The 15,598-nt window shown below is 43.4% G+C and overlaps 1 protein-coding gene across 2 annotated transcripts; it reads right to left on the bottom strand.

Moving 5' to 3' along the window:
• Positions 1 to 4,217: 4,217 nt before the first annotated feature.
• LOC307217034 (uncharacterized protein) lies at positions 4,218 to 14,963 on the bottom strand. Of its 2 annotated transcripts, none has more exons than XM_079978041.1 (3): positions 14,876 to 14,963; positions 8,994 to 9,599; positions 4,218 to 5,707 (listed from the first exon to the last, which is right to left on the bottom strand). In XM_079978041.1, exons 1-3 carry the CDS (start codon positions 14,904 to 14,906, stop codon positions 4,818 to 4,820), a joined length of 1,527 nt encoding a protein of 508 aa, XP_079834167.1. In that variant the 5' UTR covers positions 14,907 to 14,963; the 3' UTR covers positions 4,218 to 4,817. The 2 variants fall into 2 exon arrangements, with proteins under 2 accessions (XP_079834167.1, XP_079834168.1); XM_079978042.1 differs by having other exon boundaries at positions 9,012 to 9,599; positions 14,876 to 14,959.
• Between the last annotated feature and the right edge of the window lie 635 nt (positions 14,964 to 15,598).

Below are 15,598 nucleotides of genomic sequence, written 5' to 3'. Positions count from 1 at the left end.
AATAGCTTTGCATCCAAAAATTGGAAAGAAAATGAAATATAATAACAGACGCAAAAACTGCAATGTTGTTACAAAAGGGCAATTTGCACTTGCAATTTGGAAGGAAATTGCTTGCTTGGGCTCAATCAATTGCATCTTAATTATGATGCACACACTTTGAATCAAAAAGTTTAAATTTTACTTGTGCATCAGCAAAGTTACCCACCGCTTTTAAGAACAACATTTTGGTTTCATTCCTCATCCATTCCTTGACTGGCATCATTTTTCTAAACAATACCGTTTATCTGAATTGCTTTATGGTGTGAATATCTAAAAGAAGGGGGTGCCTATAATTATGCCCAGCCCTGGAAAGCATGAAGTGGAATCTATTTTAAATAGTAGATCAGGCTGCTTATATTTTTCTTTTCTCCCCTCCCTTTTTTTCATTTAAAGTAAGAAAGTTCAGGACAGTATCACATTCATCTCTCCTTTTTCAAACGACTTACTTTTGCCTGCAATACTCAAAATGCTTCTGCTCCCTTGATCTTAATTAAAGCTGTCTGAAAAGACTGCTGAAGGAATCGTTGAATCTGGCTTTTTTTAAAAAAAAAGAAATGTTATTAGGATTTGTTCTCTTTTTTTTATTATTTTATTGATAGAATTATGATTTATGCATTGTGACCTACCCTGGGAACCTTTTTAAACTGAAAGGTAGCATTGAAATCACTTGACCGTGATACCTGCATTGCAGAAGTTTGGACTAGATGATTCTTTGGGTCCCTCCCAGCTATACAGTTCTGAGTCTATGACACACTTTGCAGGGGGCAAACCTATTAACTACAAAGAATCATCAAAGCAATCCTATGCATCCGGCTGGGCAATCTGGGGCCCTTGGGCTGCACAAGACCCAATATGAAAAGCCATCTTCAAGCAATTAGTTCAGATCATTTCCCTTCCATGTGCAGCCCTCCAGATGTGGTTGGACTTTAACTTCCATTGATCTGATGTGTAGAGATCTTTCCTATTCTAATTAATTCAAGAGGGTTCTGGAAGCTTCTCTGTGTGAAAGAAACTGGTGCAAGCTGGAAGTTTATGGCTGACACGTAAGTTTCTATTCTGCCTAGAAACAAGCAGAAGGTTCATAATGGTTTGGGTTATTCCTTCAGAGAAGCTGAGTACAGCTGGCTTAAACTGGTTCTGTTATCTCTTTTTGTCAAGGTCATGCTGACTACAATAATAAAGCCAGAAGGAGCGTGGGTTTTCTTTCTATCTCTCTTTCCTTCTGGCGTGGTGTTTTGTATATAGTATGCTTAGTGTTGAAGTTTTAGTCTTATTATAAGTCATTGTAAGTTTAAATTAAGTCTGCTGCAACTGGATTTCTTATGAACAGTGCCAATCCTGAATGTATTGGATTTGTGACCATTATGTTCATTTGCCTTCAGTAAAGCTCTGCTGGATGAAATATTAATTGCCTCTGGTCTATTTTCGGGAATCCTGCAACGTGTTTAAGTTTTTACTCTGCTGACTATACGTTGGAATCTGCTCTGGATCAATATGAGTAGAATTCACGTCACCATCAGCCCCAGGCAACATGGCCAATGGCCGCGGATGATGGAAACTGTAGTCCTAAACAGCTGGATAATGCAATTGGTTAGAGAACAATGCAGATAACGCCAAGGTTCCAGGTTTGATTCCCATATGAGACAGCTGCATATTCCTGCATAGCAGGGGGTTGGATTAGATGATCCTCAGGGTCTCTTCCAACTCTATGATAATGATCTGGAGGGCACTGCATTAACTACCTGAAGCTGGAGATAAGGGCTGAGAGTGTGGAGTCAGCAAGGGACTGAAGACAGGGACAGCAGACTAAGAAAGGGGAATAAGAGAGGTGGGATTTGAGAAAGCAGAGACCCAAGAAGGAGCTCTGGGAAAGTCAGCTGAGAACAGGAAAGGGAAGCTAGGAACAGCTTCACCCTCCCACTCAGCCACAAATTATGGTCATCTTTCAGTAGGTCAATTTATGCTTTCCAGGCCAGGTAAGGAATTAATTGGTCTATAGGAGCAGTGCAAGAAACACAAGGATCCCCACAGAAGCTTTTGGAGTCATCATTCCAGGTGTCTCTGTTAGAACATCAGCAGTTTTTGACTATTTGGAGGAGCTGTGTAATGTGGGATCCATGAAGAAGATAGCAGCTCTGGGGAATATCACTGCATGACAAAGAACTGAAGCACGTATTCAACGAGTCTAGAGCAAAGTAAACTCAGGAGTCAACGGCTGAAACAGCCCATGCTCAGAATTGAAGTTTATTATTTTTAAGCCATCAACCTATATAGATCAAACCATCCACATAACACAAAATAAGTAAATCATTTTGCACAAAGGTACAACAAAGACACCGCAGTTCTGATAAAAAGGGGCAAAGTCATGACGCTTCACTAAAATTTTATTTCCTAAAGAAAGGAATCAATTACCAAAAAGGGAGAGTTAATGCACGACTTTTCACCCTCCACGACCATCACAAATGAACAATGATAGATAAATACCTCCAGGTAGGGCTGAGGAAAACTCCTTTGAGAACCACTTGAGAGTCACTGTGGACATTCCTGAGCTATGTGGACCAATGGTCTGTCTCTCTATAAGGCAGCTTCATAAGAAGATATAAATGGAAGGGTGTAAATGTTCAGTAATTCAGGACAGGGTGGGATCTTCAAACTTGCAATGCAGTCCTATGCATTTCTACTCAGACTTAAGCCACATTGCATTCAGCAGGGTTTACTCCCAGGCAGGTGTGTGCAAGAGGGGGTGCCAACAGTTTTGAGGCCAGTGGGCACATTTAGAATTTTGAGAAAGTGCCCTGAACACGTCACAAAATGGCTGCCATGGAGAGTGTGGCATGACATAAAATGGCTGCCACATATTAAAGAGCAGGAAAGGAGACAGGGCCACAAAAAGGTGCAGCCATGCTCCCCCATCAGCCATACCCATCAATGGGAAAATGGCAACTACATCAGCGGCCACAGCATTTGCTCACCCAGGCACCCATGGGCACCACATTGGTGAATTCTGAGATGGTGACAGATCTAAAATCTTCTAGTGGACTTCATCCTTGAGTGAAGATTTCAACCTGGGCCTCCCTAGCTCTATGAATGAATTTACTTTATTCGGTCACAGACCAGCATAAGCAAAACACCTAAATAAATAGCATAACAGTATGAATCTAAGCAAATAATTATTAAATAAATGGGAACAAGAACCAACTGTAGATGAAAACATATACATAGAATATTTGACTAAGCATAAATAATGGGTGAATAAAAACTTATAAGAAGAATGAAAAAAGACCAGTTAAAACAGCTATATGGGGTGGGGCTTCAATGATACAGATCTAACAATTTTAGGACTGATTTGTAGCATAGACCATCCTTCGACAAGTATCTATTATGGCAGCGCAGGATCTGGCGACTGAATATGTGACTTCTGGGCTTCCGTCCTGTAGTAATAGGGAGATGTTGTCTTGTTCTGAATGCCCTGGAAATTTATATAGGATGGGCTGGATAAACCTGGCTCAAATGTCTATATAATACTGGCAATGAAGAAGGGCATGCTCCGTTGTTTCCTGCTGCCCAGAGCCACAGGGGCATTTCCTCTCCTCGTAAGGTATCTTCCTATAACGGCCTTCCTGAATTTCTGAAGGGAGAGCCTGATAATGGGCCAAGGTGAAAGCCTTTCGCTGTTTTGGTATTTCGAGATTAGCTATGTATGGCATTTGGGAAGTCAAGTATCTTCTAGTTTCACTAATTAGAAATTTGGGGGACCTGTCGTTCAGTATCTACCACTCTCTGTTTAATGTTGTTTTTTGCTTGTTCATAAAGGTAAAGGTAAAGGTACCCCTGCCCGTACGGGCCAGTCTTGACAGACTCTGGGGTTGTGCGCCCATCTCACTTAAGAGGCCAGGGGCCAGCGCTGTCCGGAGACACTTCCGGGTCACGTGGCCAGCGTGACATCGCTGCTCTGGCGAGCCAGAGCCGCACACGGAAACGCCGTTTACCTTCCCGCTGGTAAGCGGTCCCTATTTATCTACTTGCACCCGGAGGTGCTTTCGAGCTGCTAGGTTGGCAGGTGCTGGGACCGAGCAGCGGGAGCGCACCCCGCCGCAGGGATTCGAACCGCCGACCTTTCGATCGGCAAGCCCTAGGCGCTGAGGCTTTAACCCACAGCGCCACCTGCGTCCCAAGTAAGATCTGTGGATTAAATCCTAAAATTGTTATTATATTTTCCACTGCTTGTTTCCATGTTGTTTGGAAATCGTCTTTAATGGTCAAGGAAACAAGGCCGCTCGGAAGGAAGGCTAGTCTCAGCCAGTAATTAAGAGTGTCAGTCCCCAGCTCTAATCCAAGCAATTAACAATGATACCACACTGACTCTCATTGATGAAATGCTGCTTCATAATAATAATAAAAATAACAAAATAAAAACACATTAATTTTAGAACTGACAATAAGCCACTGTCAAAGCAAGAGTGAAGAAGTTTAAGCTTAAAATCACCCTTTAGGGAACAGTTTAATCAAATATCATGAGAGCTAGAAACCTAGCGTAAAATCTCACAAGTCTATTAGAGCGTCTGGTTTTAGGCCTCTAGAAAGTTCTGCACATGCTAATCAAATGGTAAAGCTGGAAGAACTGGCCACTGCTGTTCTACAGCTTAATAACCTAGCAATAAATCTGAAACTCTGAAATTGAGAAAAATGTGAAAATATTAGGTATGCTATGTGATCCAAGACACAAAGCTGTCGGGTGTGGGATGCTTATTCCCAACCCTATATGTAATAATGTTAAATTAATCAGGGTATAACAGAAACCCTGAAAATACAGAATCAGTGGTTTCATCAGCCACCAGCCCGTTTTGAGAGCCATTCAAAATCTGAAGCCAAATCTCATCATCTTCAGAGAGGTGAACCAGCATCGATCCAGAGACCTGGGAAACAGTCTGCGGAGGCTGCCTTACGCTTGACACCTGCATAAGTCTTTCACCGTTATGGAAGAGCGCCGCCCTCAGCGCCTTGCCAGAAACACTCAAGTGGTAACTAAAAGAATAGACTCCTCCAGTGTTGGCAGTAAATATGCCTGATTCCTCATGATATGCTTCATTTTCATTCAGGAAAACCTTTTCAAATCTCACTGGGGATCCTGGCAATGGGAAGCTTCTCCTTTTCTGAAGGCCAGCTGAAAAGGCTACAGGTTCAACCGATCTGCAGTCCCCCTTCTGGCCCTTTTCACCTCTTCGGCCTGGAAGTCCAGTTAGCCCTTCTCTCCCAGGGGCACCAACTGTTCCCTGCATCCCTGCATCTCCTTTTAAACCAGGAGCTCCTTGAATTCCTGGTGGCCCTCCTGGTCCTATCTCCCCCTTCTCACCTGCTATGCCTCTTTCTCCTTTCTCCCCAGGGTCACCTTTCTGTCCAGTGTCACCTTTTGGGCCTGGTTCTCCATGTTCCCCTGTGTCTCCCTTTGGCCCCGGAATTCCTATGGGGCCAGGGCTCCCAACCTCACCTCTGTCACCTCTTGGAAAAGAAAAATCAGTAGAGCCACCATACTGTTCTGCCTGATGAGGGGACACTGGTCTACCTACAGCAGCCCTGGATCTGGAATCCCCCCTTTGCGCTCTTCTGCCTTGTCCGACGTCTACCAAAGACCGCAGTTCTCCTCTTCTCCTAGCAAGTCTCAGCACATCTGGAAGGAAACAGGAGCAGATCTTTATCCACTGTCATATAAACTGAGAAAAATTCCCAATCAAAACATATAGCAAAATTGTACTAAGTTGAAGTATAAACAGTAACATGCTTATACACACACAGGACCAAATGAATCTTGACTAGCATCACTGCAGGTCCTCATTCATGTTCCAGTTTCTCCTCTGTAAAACATGCAGCTATAGGGGAGGGGGCACTTCAGTGGATGTGCTTTGTATACAGAAGGTCTCAGACTCAATCCTTGCATCTTTCCTTTAAAAATTCTGGGGAATGTCACTGCATGAAGCTATTGCCACTTCACAGTAGACAGATTTGGGCCTGATGGACAAATGGTCTTACATGGTGCAAGGCAACTGTCTGTGTTCCATGGGGGCAAGAAACAAGACAACAAAATCTATTACAGTGGTATCTCGGGTTAAGTACTTAATTCGTTCTGGAGGTCTGTTCTTAACCTGAAACTGTTCTTAACCTGAAGCACCACTTTAGCTAATGGGGCCTGCTGCTGCTGCTGTGCCACCAGAGCATGATTTCTGTTCTCATCCTGAAGCAAAGTTCTTAACCTGAAGCACTATTTCTGGGTTAGTGAAGTCTGTAACCTGAAGCGTATGTAACCTGAAGCGTATGTAACCCGAGGTACCACTGTACTATAGACCTCTCAGTAGGGTTGGTCCTGTACCTGCAACCTAATGCAGCAAAATGCAGTTCTTTGATCTACACCGACACTATTCAAGGAGGAGCAACAACAAATAGTACTGCTACATTGCTATATAACTGAAATGCCATAACCCAGCCCTTAACTGAACAACTTCTGCCCAGTGTGTTCTACCTTCACCAGCCTATGAGTAACCCTTACATATTGTTTTGTGATGGGTGCTTAAATCTAACACCCAAAAGGTCCAAGAAACAGCTTTGAATTTTACAGTTAAATGTATGCATGAAAAGATGGTATCAGCATCATGGTAACTATCATCATACTTTGGGTCAATGACTGTAACCATAGGAGTCCCTGAGATCATATTTAAAGAATCATTAAAATGTACTCATTTATATGATACTCTGGTGTGTCTCCAAATGAGCCATTACAGCTCCATGTGGTGAATTATGCACCCCTCTAGAAAGGATTGTGCTTTTCTCAATTACTGCACAGGAGGTGCCGAACACATTCATATTCCACACTGAACTGAGCACCACCAACACTTCTGAAACATAATGGTTAATGCCAGGGCATGAATCCCCTGGCATTTTCACATGAGGCTGAAACCACCTTTGAATATATCTTGTGCTGTGTGTGTTAATGGTAGGGATGCAATACAATTAAGAACATTTTAATCGATTAATCGTTAGGTTAAATGTGCCTACATTTACATATGGGTCTAACCAATAGTTCTGATTTTATATCGCAACAGAAATAATCTTAAAATATACAATCTTCCCTAGGTAAGGGAATGGGATTTGTTTAAATGAAGCTTGCAGTCTGCAGTTTCATAAGCATTTCCAAAAAGGTGTGCTGGTTTAATAATATATTAAAAGTTTTTTAAGCAATTAGTCTGGTGGATTAATCAATTAAAGACCACAGCCACAGTTCATAGCATTCATGCAGAAGCAAAAAAACCCCCAGCATTTGCAAGCCTCATGAACATTCTGCCCAGTGTAGATCAAAGAGCTGTTTTAAGCTACATGTGGGAAGCTTAAACCCCCACCATGCTTTACCAGCTGGGCTGTAGTTCAGTGGAAGAACTCATGCATTGCATGCACACACAAGGTCCCAGTTTCAATCCCCAGTGTCTCCAGGAAGGGCTAGGAAACACTCTTGGTTCAAAACCCTGCAGAGCCTACTGAGGTGGATGGACCAATGGTCTGACTCAGGTCCCATCTGTACAATACATTTAAAATAGTATCTTGTCCCTTTAAAGAACTCCCTGAATCCTGGAGAGTGTAGTTTGTTAAGGATGTTGAGAGTTCTTGGGAGACGCCTATTCTCTTCCACTCACAGAGCTTTGTTTCTCAGAGTGGTATAACAAGCAGTGGTTCTTCCCAGGGAACTCTGGGAACTGGAGCTCTGTTAGGGGAATCAGGGCTTCTTAACAGCTCTTAGCACCCTTAATAAACTACAGTTCCCAGGATTCTTTGGGGGGGAACGTCATGACTGTTTAAAGTGGTAAGATACTGTTTTAAATGTATAGCACAAATGGGGCCTTAAGTCAGATGCCTTGGCCTAACACTGAAGATCCAGAATGCTTTTCTGCTGAGAAGCCATGATGTCTTCAGAACCAGTCATTTTTAGTCTGTTAGTCTATTGTTTATCCCAATAGTTTTCCAACTTTCTACTTCCCAGGAACTCTTCCCACATTGACATTAGTCAAGAATCTCTTGCACGTCTGCTGCGGAGACCCTGTGGGTTGCAGAGGAGTCTGGGAAATGTTTTAGGCTGCACACACATACAAAGCGCATGAAGAACATTGGCCATTTCTGGTGGCCTCATTACTGCTCTGCATATACCCAGGGCTGTTTGTTTGTTTGTTTGTTTGTTTGTTTTTTGCAGCCGGAACTCTCTGGAACTCTGTTCTGGTACGTCTCAGGTGGGTGCCATTGCCATTCTGAGTGAACAAGGGAGGTGTTCGTGGTGAGTTCCAGGACCTCTTTTTCCTAGAAAAACAGCACTGCCCCAAACTGCTGCAGCTGAACATTTTGTAGTACCATCAATAGTGGAGGACAAGCTTTCCTGAACAGGAACTTGGCAGTTGTTACTGAGGTTCCTTATTGAGGAAGCCTTGCTAAGATTACAAGGAGCCCTGGGATTTCCCAGAACGCTTTTTGAAATCCACTCATTTATCTCAGTCACCTCACGCTGTAGTTACATCTGTCCAAGTCACGCTGCTTCACTGCAGGTGCTTCATGGGTTCAGCAGAGTCTTGGGGCTTATTATAAAATTGCAGGTGGTCTGCTACTAAATACTACCAGATTATGAGAAGGAGAACATGGGTGTTATGGGTCAGGCAGCTCTGCTGGCGTTTGGTGCTCTGCACACCGGCAAGTTTGTGTGCAAGCCGCGAGGGACACAATTTGTCCATTTACCCGCCGCCGAGTATCTCTTTACTTCCTTGCACAGAGCATTTGGATTTGGGGGGATTTTCAGTATGATACTGATCTGGTTGTTTTTAATTAGAAAATAAATGAATGGCGTTCAGTTTTGTTTTTTGTTTTTTTAAAAAAGGAAAGAAAGAAAAAGATTTTGGCAACCTGAAAGCATTAAGCGATACAATTACCCGCATTCTCTTTTTCACCTTGGTCTCTCTTTTGTCCTTCGGCTCCTGGAATTTTACAGAAGCAGTGTCGCTCAGTATCGGTGCTGTTTCCCTTTGGTGCATTTGAGAAGGCAGGATCTACGCGGTCGCCAACTGCAAGGCCTTTGTTAGTCGCAGAAAATGGAACCAGGCGGGTAGTACGGTTTTCCTCCCTGGAAACACCCATAACCGGGGAGGTATGCTCTGTGTTCGGAGCAGTGAACAATTCCAGGGCCACCTGTTGTCTGGATCCAATGGCACTGGTGGTTGTGGTGGTGGCCCCTGGTTCCAGAAGGTTCTTCTTGCTTCCACCCACCCTGTTAAAGAAAGAGGTTGCCGCAGGTGTCACGGCGATCTGGGAACTCGCTCGACTCCCACCATCTGTGACCAGATCAATTACATTGGTCTCTGGGTCCTGATCAGGGGGAACAGTGAAGGCTTGTTTAGGGTCTTCAGTTTCAGCGACACCGCTGAGTGACTCCATTGTGAAGAGAGGGTAGGGAGAAAAGCTGACGATGGCTGTTGTCCTCACAGGGCTCCAGAGGGCGCTGGAGAGCAGAGCTTGGATCAGGAGTATGGGAAGCATGTCTGAAAAGGCGCAAATATATACATAAATACTGAAATGAACATGACTGAAATGAATTAATATTATATACCACAGTTGGGAGGAGAGCAGTCATGTTGTTTTGCCGGGATTGTGTTGATTATGCCGATTCACAGGGCTCATGTTGTGTTAAACTTTAACAGCCTCAGACCATCAAGAACAAGGGTAGCATGATGTTCAGGATGCCAAACTTGGACCAGAGATGTCATGGTTCTAACTCAGGGGTAGAAAGACCAGAACATCTGCCTTGCATGCAGACGGTCCCAAGTTCCCAAGTTCAATTCCTATGCATCTCTGTGTAGGGCTGAGGATGTTTCCTGTCTCAAATCCTCGAGGGCCACTGCCAGTCAAAGCAGACAGTGCTGAACTTGATGGACCAATGGCCTGACTTGGTGTAAAGTGCCTTTCTATGTTCCAGGGTAACTCCTGCTCAGCCATGGAAGGTCACTGGGCCACCCTTCTAAGTCTAGTTTGTCTCGCAGGGTGGTTGTGAAGGAGGGAAATTTCTGTGCCTCCCCCTTGAGCAAATTTAAGATGGACTTGGGCTGAGCAGTCCCTGAAATACAGAACAGTCCTCCAGGTCATCTTAGAAGGGATAAAGGACTCTCCCCCACCCTTCTGTGCTATATAAAGGGGCTAAAAAAAAAAAAGGTAAAGGACCCCTGACAGTTAAGGCCAGTCATAGACGACTCTGGGGTTGCGGCGCTCATCTCGCTTTAGAGGCCAAGGGAGCCAGCGTTTGTCCGCAGACAGTTTTTCCAGGTCATGTGGCCAGCATGACTAAGCCACTTCTGGCACAATGGAACACCGAAACCAGAGCAGCGTACGGAAACATCGTTTACCTTCCCGCCGGAGCAGTACCTATTAATCTACTTGCACTTTTGGGCATGCTTTCGAACTGCTAGATTGGCAGGAACTGGGACCAAGCAATGGGAGCTCACCCCGTTGCAGGGACTCGACCCGCCGACCTTCTGATAGGTAAGCCCAAGAGGCTCAGTGGTTTAGACCACAGCGCTACCCGTACTCCAAATCTGAGCATTTTATAGCTATGGGGCAGGGGGGTCACACAGTTTTACATACTGAACCATTCCATATACAAAGTGCAGGGGGGGCGGATTTTAAAACACACACAAATTCCCACACCACTCCAATACCCTTCTTCTTCCAGGATAATTATTATAAATTGCTAAGGGCTTAAGCAGGCCAGTTCCTTCTCTCCACCAGCCTTTAGGTTCCTTTTCTGGAAGCATGGGGCACCCTAAAATTCCATTTCTAAGCTGCTTATTTCATTCATTCATTTTATTTATATCCCACCCTCCTTCCAGAAGGAGCCCAGCGTGACAGATGCAGCAATGATAAAATATTAAAAATACAACAGCAACAAAACAGTTTAGAACACTCTAAAACAATTTAAAACAGTCTAGAAACAAGGGGTGCCAACTTGAATAAAATATTGGGGGGGCAGGTAAGCCCTACCCCACGTAATCAGTCACGTGATACAGTGGTACCTCGCATTAAGTACCGGTACTTAATTCGTTCCAGAGGTCCGTTCTTAACCTGAAACTGTTCTTAACCTGAAGCACCACTTTAGCTAATGGGGCCTCCTGCTGCCGCCATGCCGCCGGAGCACGATTTCTGTTCTTATCCTGAAGCAAAGTTCTTAACCTGAAGCACTATTTCTGGGTTAGTGGAGTGTGTAACCTGAAGCGTATGTAACCTGAAGCATATGTAACCTGAGGTACCACTGTACAGGGCATGCACACCATTTGAATGGCAATGCCTATCAACTGGGGGGCTCTAATATTTTATGGGGGGCAAAGGGACCTCGGCCCCTAGGAGTTAGCTCTTACACTAGAAACCACCTATAACACTCTAAAGACTACATTATCCATGTTACAGCGTTATAAACATGCGGCACTAGATGGCGCTACAGAGCACAAAACTTTGTCTATGCATTTTACATAGAGGGGTTTTTTTCTTCTTTTTTATAATGATTGTATTTACAACTTGTTTATAGGGGGGGTTCCCTGTGTGTAGATCCAGCCTAGGAAATACTTTAAAATGTTCTCAATCAGTGATCTCAGGGTTGCTAGGAACAGTGCTTTTCAGCCGTCAAATTCCTGGGTAACCTGGAATGTTGTTGTTTTTTACATTTCTCCTGAAAGTCAACAATGAGGGAGACAGATGCACCTCACTAGGAAGGGCTTTCCACAAACTGGGGAACACCACCAAAAAGGCCCTGCCATGGGTTACTGCCAACTACCTAGACTCAATGGACCTTTTGTTTAAACACCAGTCCATCTGACAGCCCACCAACAGTTTGATTGTACAACATGGAAGCAAAATCATTCTGAATTCCTGTAGGGGGGGGAATGGTTAGTAAGCACAAGTAGTAAATTCAAGATGGATGGTTTACCTGGAAGCAGTCTTCAGAATACTCAGATGCTTTCCCCACCGCATCCGTGATGCTGAAATGGCAAACTGAGCTGACTTAAATACTAAAACCTCAAACAAAGACCACGTATTTTGTACAATAAAGAAAAGCATGCAGGAGGGGCTAAGCTACTCTTTGGTATAAATAATTGCTTCCTAGAAAAGCCCGCAAAATGCACTGTTTTGTTGTATTTTAATAAATAAAACTTGTTCTTAATGACCTCTGTTGTGAAAAGATAGGTTAGTTTTCCAAACCGGTGATTGCTTCTCAATACCTGTTATTAAGAGGAATAAGGAGTAACTGTTTCCGCAGAGCTGCCCTCTTTTTCGTTTCTTTCTCAAAAGAAATTAACTTTATAAGGATTAGATACAACATTTCCAGATGTATTAAAGACCCAAACTAAAGCGTTACATCAAGAATCATTTTTAACTAACTGTGCTTAGAACTGGTTGCAGCCCTTTGTTTGGGGAGAGGAGGACAGATACAGGGGACCCAATCCAAAGAAGTGTCCTAGCATGGTAAAGGGGGGGGGGGATTTTAACCCTTTCTGCTCCCATGCCATTTCACTGTTCAAATTCCCCGCTACCAAAGCCACTACCAAGGCTTCTACTTCTCCTCAATGCTGCTGTTCGGAGGTGAACGACAGCTGGGTGGACAGGTTTTGGAAGAAAAACAGCACCATAGAAGTTCAAACAATAATAATAATAAATCATTCCCCCATCCTGTACAGTTTCACTCTGTATCAGAGGTCCTCCTGGCTAATTTTTTTTCTGGGCACGCACACTAGTTGAAAATGGTTTCAGCCAAAAGTATTGCAAAAAAGGAAAAGAAATGGAGAGGAGGCTGAAAATATAATCCAGAAGTCATGGCCTAATTATGAGAAGAGCAAGTGATCCCCATTTTGTTTTATTATTTATTTACTTATTTATTTATTTCATAGAATTTATATACTGCTTGATTGTAAAATAAAATAAAATAAAATAAAATAAATGAAGGTGGTTTGCAAAAAAAAAGATAAGCAATAAAAATGTTTGCAAAAACAAAACATTCAGAAAATTTTGTTGTTGCTGTTTAGTCGTGTCTGACTCTTCATGACCCTATGGACCAGAGCATGCGAGGCACTCCTGTCTTCCACTGCCTCCCACAGTTTGGTCAAACTCCTGCTGGTAGCTTCGAGAACACTGTCCAACCATCTCGTCCTCTGTCGTCCCCTTCTCCTTGTGCCCTCCATCTTTCCCAACATCAGGGTCTTTTCCAGGGAGTCTTCTCTTCTCAGGAGGTGGCCAAAGTATTGGAGCCTCAGCTTCAGGATCTGTCCTTCCAGTGAGCACTCAGGGCTGATTTCCTTAAGAATGGATGTGTTTGATCTTCTTGCAGTCCATGGGACTCTCAAATTAAAACCAGCAATAAACTAAAAACACTTCGGGATTCTAGATATCTGGGTAAGCATGTCTAAACAAAAAACATTTTTGGCAGATGCCAAAAGGAGTCCAGTGAAGGCACCTTTCTGATATCAATCAGCAAGGAGTTCCACAGTGTAGATGCCAACGCTCAAAAAGATCAATTTCTTACAGATGCAGAATGGGTATGATGTGGTACCTGTAGAGTCTGGCTCAGTCCTCTCCCCGCATACACAACAGGGTTTCTCCCCAAATATGTGGAGGGAGAGCCTCAGTATTTGCCACAAGACCCCTGATGTTTACATAATTCAGTGACAACAACACTAAGTCCTAAAATTCTATAATTGCAATGATAGGCAAAAAGAGTACTATGAATTACCTGGCGGCACCCACAAAAATAGAAAACAAGGAACAACTGCCAACGTCCCAATGAATGAGTTCCTTATTTACCGTATCTTTCCCAGCTGCAACTTCTATTGTGATTGCAGGTTTGGCACATTGCAGGTACCTTCTAGTCCACTAGAGAGCAACAGTAGACCATTTTTATTCCCTTGTTTGCTTCACATTTTTGGAAAGGCATCTCTTCAGAGGCCCACACATTTTCTTATCTCTTTTATTTATTCTTTCATTCATTCATTCATTCATTCATTCATCAAAGTAGAGAAAATCAAACTAAAGCGACGGTGAATTTTCACGGGGACTTTAAAAAAACCAAAAACTATGCAGAAATGTGGAGTATGGGGAAAAGGAGAAACTGAAATTGACAAGTTTGCCTATATCACCACAGTTAATTTATATGTCACCAGTTCCCCATGGACACTAACATATGCCTCACGATTTTCAGGTGAGACCTTTAAAAGACAACACAGAGCAGGATGCAAGGTATATTGCAATTTCAGTGCTGAGTTCAGTGAAAGCATGCAATGTCAAAAGTAGTCAGGCACTTGCACTAAATGTCTCATATGAATGCCAGGGCCTGCCCCCATCCCCACCCCCAACTAAAATTTATCGCGTTTGCCCATCCTTAGGGCTGGTGTACATGTAAGCGGGTGGCGCTGTGGTCTGAACCCCGGAACCTCTTGGGCTTGCCGATCAGAAGGTCGGCAGTTTGAATCCCTGTAACGGGTTTGAGCTCCCATTGCTCTGTCCTAGCTCCTGCCAACCTAGCAGTTCGAAAACACGAGTGTGAGTAGATAAATAGGTACCACTGTGGCAGGAAGGTAAATGGTGTTCCATGCACTCTAGTTTCTGTCAAGGTGTTCTGTTGCACCAGAAGCAGTTTAGTCATGCTGGCCACATGACCCGGAAAACTGTCTGTGGACAAATGCCAGCTCCCTCAGTCTGAAAGTGAAATGAGCGCCGCAACCCCATAGTCACCTTTGACTGGACTTAAGCATCCAGGGGTGCTTTACCTTTTTACCTTTACCTGCATGTACCCACTCCTCCTCTATAACCATGCATGCTCTTCTGAATGTATGGAAAGGCTTGTATAAACAACCAGGGAGGATCCAGATGAGAAAGGTCTTCAGAAAACTGGAGTGACATTGTTTTCTCCCTTCCTGTATTCATTACTTCCCTGGAGCAGAAGCAAATCAAAGTAATAATCTTTGCCCAAAAATGCAGCACTCCCACAACAGACCCTGTGATTATCACATGGAAGGAACTATACTTTACAGACTGAAAATTAAGCTCATTTCCTCTTGGGCGTTCTGAGCCTCTACCTTGGATATCCTTGAACAAACTGGAAAGTTGCCATGAATCATTACCTCCCAGCAAAAAAATGAAGACAAAAAACCCTCAAATTAATAGAAATTGGATTAAAAGATTATCTGTTTTTTAGATTGCAATCCTAAACACTCTTTCCAAGGAATAAATCCCACTGATCTCTCAAAGGGGCTTATTTCCAAATAGACATGCAAAGCATTTTTGCTGTTATTTACTTAGATACATTCAGGCTGCTCCCAGACTGTTATGATTTCAAGTGGGATTCACTTTCCTATCAGCAAATTCAAAGTGTACAATTACAGTTGATTTTATATTCTAAGACATCAAACCCACTTCCCCCAAAAATCTGACTTTTTTGCAAAAAGGAAAATGACAGGGAAATGCGATGGAGAGTGTGAAGTAACATCATTGATACAACATCATA

The sequence above is a fragment of the Podarcis cretensis genome (assembly GCF_951804945.1).
Source record: "Podarcis cretensis genome assembly, chromosome: 5".
NCBI lineage: Eukaryota > Metazoa > Chordata > Lepidosauria > Squamata > Lacertidae > Podarcis > Podarcis cretensis.
Note: the sequence above shows the minus strand (reverse complement) of the source record. Positions and strands in the feature narration are given on the sequence as shown.